Consider the following 6,000-nt stretch of genomic DNA (forward strand, 5'->3'; position numbering starts at 1 on the left):
TTAAGCATCGTATTAAATTAAGTTATAGCATTCTAATAGCATCAGTCACTTCACTTAGTCCGTGGCCATGATACCCAAGTAAAAATTTAATAGAATAATAATAATTTACCAACAGGTCGTAATTAGTTTTGAAGAACCCATAATGTCGAAATTTTATTACGGGGCATAATCTTGCACGATTGGTAATCCTATATTTTAATTTCCAGTGAAATCGCCAGTATTCAATCATCTGAATGCTACACTTGACGGTATCACAACAATTAGAGCTTTCAAAGCAGAAAAGCTTCTAATCAAAGAGTTTGATGACCATCAAGATTTGCACTCCTCAGCTTGGTACCTTTTCATCGCCTGCAGTCGAACTTTTTCCTACTATGTAGAAGTAACATTTGGGATTTATCTTGCTCTTATTATAGTTTCTTTCCTAGTATTCAACGATATCACTTCAGCTGGAAACATCGCCCTCATTATCGCCCAAACAATGTCAATTTCAGTTTTACTGCAATGGGGAATGAATCAATCTGTAGAATTAGAAAACCACATGACAGCAGTCGAAAGAATCTTAGAATACACACAAATTCCAGAAGAGCCGCCACTCGACAGCAAACCTGAAAATAAACCACCAAAAAACTGGCCCACAGAAGGAAAAGTTGAATTCCGAAATGTATGCTTAAAATATAGGCCAGAAGGTTCTTCAGTCTTGAAGAACTTAAATTTCATTATAGAACCCAAGGAAAAAGTAGGGATCGTTGGAAGAACAGGTGCCGGGAAATCTTCAATGATAGTAGCTCTTTTCCGGTTGGCATATTTGGAAGGTGAAATTTATATTGATGGGGTTGCAACCAGTAGTTTAGGTTTGCATGATTTGAGGTCAAAAATCAGTATTATTCCTCAGGAGCCTCTTCTTTTTGCTGGAACTTTAAGAAGAAATCTGGACCCATTTGACGAATATTCTGATAGTGATCTTTGGCAAGCACTGATAGAAGTTGAATTAAAGGCTGTTATTGATAAAACGTTGGCTGGCTTGTACACTATAGTCACTGATGGTGGGACTAATTTTAGTGTTGGACAAAGACAGCTTCTTTGTCTAGCAAGAGCTGTCATTAGAAAAAGTAGGATTCTAGTTCTTGATGAAGCAACTGCTAATGTTGATCCTCAAACTGATAGTTTGATTCAAAAAACGATTAGAAGAAGATTTGCAGATTGCACCATTTTTATAATTGCACACAGATTAAATACTGTGATGGACTGTGGTCGATTTATTGTAATGGACGCTGGCAGCATAGTGGTTTGTACTTTGATTGTCTTCTTCCCTACTTGAAAGTTTTTGGAGCCGTGCATAAATCACGCAAAGTTTGATTCTGAAATTTTGAAGCACGCACCCCCTTTGTAAGAGCCCGTAAGTTTAGAATCCCTCTATCTTACGTGATTGTTTTCGACTCAATTTTTTTCTTGAAATTATGACTTTATTAAATATACATAAGCGAGCTGATTTTATTCGTAGAAAACCTTTATTATTTGAAAGCTCTAAAGGCAATTCAAAATAAAGTAACATAGAAAATTCTAACATTAATTCTGCCGTGATTTGAGAAAACACCGTTAACTGCAAAAAATCGAAAATTGAGTTTTTTATATCATTGGAATCGTGAAGAAAAGATGCACCTGATTATTAAAATAATTTTTTCAAATTTTTAATAACTTTCAAAATAATTATTGCTGAATTTGGAAAAAAAGGCGTTAACTGCAAAATTGGACGTTGATTTGGAAGAGAACCGTAACTGACCGTTAACTGCAAGCTCAAGTCATGGACAGCTGAATACGTCACAGGAAAATTCGAGAAAAAGCCGCAACGGGCAATTGCGGAGTTTACTAAATTATCTGGGGGTGATCTCGGCCTTTGTGATTTCGAAGAGTTTACGGCATTCTCCGGAATCATCGAACCCTGAGAAAAAGGTCTGTCATTCGAGAAACGCTATAAATGCATTTATTTTGAGCTGCGCAATTCTTTTGCCGTGAACGGCGTTTTCTCAAATCACGGGAGGCCTATTTCTGAGGATCCTGATTCGACAAGAGTCGTAACTGCCCTTTACGGCGATTTATGAATTGCAGCATCCCAATCAACACCGTTAACTGCATTTTAGATAATTGATTAACGTTTTTTAACCATTTTTTTTTTCAAAAATAAAAAGCTTATATGCAACTTAGTCAAGACCAAAAAAAACTGCAGAAAATGAATTAGAATCCGCGGTACACGCGAATAAAGATTCGAACAGTCTTCGTTGATTTTCTCGGCTTCATTCGTTTTGCAGTTAACGGTGTTTTCTCAAATCACGGCAGAATTGTACTATAGACACTACACTAAGCACTGTAGATCGTGCTGACAAACATCAATGAACGTCCGTTTTACCTTTGTTTTGTGGTGATTTGCACATTTTTGAAAATCTTTTAGAACAAATTTTGTTAAAAACGCCCCCCCCCCCCCCCCCCCCACTGTTCCATGTAAGACAGCATAGAAAAATCCTCGAACCTACCCCCCCAAAGACTAGTTAATTTATGCACGGTCCCTCAGTCGTTTTCTTTGATTTTTCTGGATACAATATGAAAAACGAATTTCTAATAGGAAAATTTTCTCAAGAGCTTCTCTGAATTCATCAAACTCAAGTATCGAATTACCTAAATGCTTAACATTTTGACATTAATCTAAATTATAGTATAGAATATTTTTTTGCTCTGTGTTCATCTACATAATATGAAATAAATAAATAAAATATATACATGGAAACAAATGGAAAATTTGAATATGCATAAAATCTTTTTTGCAGGAGTTTGACCATCCGCATATCTTACTGCAAAAAGAGAAAGGTTACTTACAACAAATGGTTCGACAAACGGGGCCTAAAATGGCAGAAATTCTCAAAAGAATAGCAGAAACGGTAAATTAAAATTTTTAATTATATAAATAATATCTTCATTAATTATGCAGTTAAGCTATAGTTTATGTGTATTATACTATTTTACGACGTGACCATAAATGTATATCTTTTTCAGAGTTACCGAAAGAGCTGGCAGAGCACCAAATTATAAAGAATACATTTATAATTTCAAGAATTAAGATAGTATTTTTAAAAAAATAGCAATTTTTACTAAACTGACTATGTAAGTTTGTCTTTCTGAGAATTGACGCCACGCCACATGTAGGTATAGCAGGTGTTGCGCGGGGTACGCGGGATCTGCGGCTCTCACTCAAGCGAGCAGCCAAGCGTGAACTAACAAAAGCGGAGCAGGCTATAATGAGTTAGTTGCCACCCACCGTCAGCCCCGAAATCGGTGCTATAGAAGAGTTTCACTGTATTTTGAAATGTTCTTTACCTTTATTATCCGAATAATATTTTTAATTATTCTGAAATTTTCTGGAACGTTCTTAGACTTTAATCAAGCTTTTTAAATTAGAAATGTCGCTCTTAGTTCTCTAAAATATTTCGGACATTTGTAAAATATTCTAGATTATTCTTAAATGATCTTGAATATTATTCTATTTCTGAAATTACATGGAATTTTGTAACATACTATGAAATTTTTTGGATTGTTCCACAATAGAATGTTTTACAATATGATTTCGTTAATGTATACTACCTTGATTATCTAAAGACTTGTTTAACTAATGACATCACAAACGTCCTTGCATTCGCCTTATCTTTAAAGTTGTAAATAACACGTTTTATATTACTTAACTCATTCCATACATTTATAAAGCGCAATGCATATTTTTACATTTGTGAAAATGTAATAAAAATTTGTTTTTATAAGCTAAAATATCAGAATTTCAATTGCCACATTCTCCTTTTTACCCTCTGGCTATACTAGTATTGAATGCCGTGTAAAATAGTACGGAGGAAAAATGCTGCAATAAGTCGAATCTTGAGCTGAGGAAAATAATTTGAAGGTTGACATCTGAAAAAGGTAAGGAAAAAATTGGATATCGGTTAATATCATCTGTTCTCTTTTTTTTCTATTCAAAAATTAAAATTTTTGAAATTAAAAGAAAATCCTACTGGTTCAAAATTTGTGGCGAATTTTTTACATACCTAGTTTTTGCAACTGAACAATAATACAAAATTAGAAATTAAACAAGTTTACTTTGCCTAATTTCAAATTTTTTGAAAAAAGCAAAAAACGTGTTTTCTTGAATGAAGTTAAATGTACAGTTTTTTTTTGTAAAAAGTTGAACATTTCTAACCTGAAAATTCTTCATCTTGGTCCAAAGATACCTGTTATTATTTGTCTTTTATAGCAACAGAAATTGGTCGTGGTATTTAAAACATTTCAAAATCTCTTTTAATGCTCTTAAATTTTAACGCACAATATATGTGGCGTCGTTCCCTCGACGCCTGCGCCCTCGTAACAGATACTTTTTTGTTTTCTATAAAATTCCATCACCACAGTTTGTGAAAGAAACAGTTTAATTGGTATTAAATTATAAATATTAAAGTGATAACATCGAAATGGCTTCAAGAGGAAAGAAGTTTTCCCTAATCTGGTAGCTGCAAGCAAAAGGAAAAATGCAAACCAGCGCTGAAATTTTAAAGAAAGTTATAAAGAATCCAGATCCAAACTCCCCCAAAAAAGGTATCAAACTCACGAGAAGAAACGTCCAAAAGAAAAGGTAAGAAAGATACAAATCTTTTGCATTGAGTTTTTTCTGTACCAGAAAAAATAAATCCAAACTAGTTACCGCAGATTCCGAAGAAATAAATTTTCCTTTCACACAATTTTCTTTCGAATTGAAGAATCACGAAATTGGATGATTTCAGATTAAAAATTTTTAAAATATGGCAATGTGAAAAACCTTAAAAATGGAATATTTTAAGATTAGATAAATGAATGAATTGAATTATACTAAACAAACTTTCAAACTAAATAATAATTTTAAATGGGAAACATTAAGAATGAAAAAAAATTCTACTCCAGGATCTTGAAACTTAAAGAATCCGAACTTCATTTTAAACTGACAAAATTGATATTCACTACAAATTGTGATATTAAAACCTTTTTTATAATCAAAGTCTTTCAAATTTAAATTATTTGTGTTAAATTCAAATCACATAAAAACTAATAATTTTGAAATTGGTAACCAAACTTTCCCAAATTCAACCCATTTTCTTTAAATTTAAAAAAAATAAAAACAAGTATAATTTGCTTTAGAAAACAACATATTTCGCTCTCGAGAAATCCTGCGACTGCAAGTGTAGGTCCCTGCAGATTTCAAATGGATTCAGTGAGCGATGATTGTTATTCGTACGTTATTCTCCAAAAAATCGACGTTGATTACAGTTTACTTATAACCACTATTAATAAGATCGCCGATGGTTATAAATATATCCTAAAGATTTGAATGTAACATGTACTTAAAATAAAAAATGGTTTCTTTAAAATGTCATATTTTTAAACCAATTTATTTTTATATGCCGAGGGGTCGATCACTCCAATATTCCTGATACATTCACTAAATATTTTCATACACGTATTCGTTCAATATTCTTGGTATTCTGGATATTCTTTATAATCTTAAATATTTGAGATATTCCAAAATATTCCGAAATATCTCTTTGCGCTGTACAAGTTTTTAAAGATTCCAAATTATTTAAAATGATTTTAAAAAATGTCAAGAAATTTCAAAAAGATTGACGTATTATTGTGTAATTACAAAATAGGTTCAAGTGTTTAAAAGGATTTTAATGAATTTTAAAAGATTTCAAGCAATTTTAAAGAATTTTAAAAGACTTTAGAAGAATTCCATAAAGTACAAGAATTTTCAAGAGATTTTAAAGACTTTAAAATACTTTTCATGAGTTCAAGAGATTTTAAGTGATTACAAGTGATTTTGTGACATTTCAATCGATTTAATATAGTTTAGAAAGTCTGTAAAAGAATTTAAAATACTACAAAGTACTTTAAATAATTTAAAAAAAATTCAAAATGGTTCAAGTATCTTTATGTAATTTA

General features: G+C 31.9%; 1 protein-coding gene across 1 annotated transcript in view; it reads left to right on the forward strand.

Moving 5' to 3' along the window:
- Positions 1-5,348, forward strand: part of LOC117179015 — a 187,234-nt gene extending 181,886 nt beyond the window's left edge. Inside the window, exons 23-27 of the mRNA XM_033370643.1 lie at positions 207-1,285; positions 2,820-2,930; positions 3,046-3,957; positions 4,487-4,660; positions 5,200-5,348. Of these exons, the coding sequence (XP_033226534.1) occupies positions 207-1,285; positions 2,820-2,930; positions 3,046-3,081 (1,226 nt within the window). The 3' untranslated portion in view covers positions 3,082-3,957; positions 4,487-4,660; positions 5,200-5,348. The remainder of the gene's footprint in view (positions 1-206; positions 1,286-2,819; positions 2,931-3,045; positions 3,958-4,486; positions 4,661-5,199) is intronic.
- The last annotated feature ends 652 nt before the right edge of the window (positions 5,349-6,000 follow it).

Source organism: Belonocnema kinseyi, chromosome 1 (assembly GCF_010883055.1).
Source record: "Belonocnema kinseyi isolate 2016_QV_RU_SX_M_011 chromosome 1, B_treatae_v1, whole genome shotgun sequence".
NCBI classification, from domain to species: Eukaryota; Metazoa; Arthropoda; class Insecta; order Hymenoptera; family Cynipidae; genus Belonocnema; species Belonocnema kinseyi.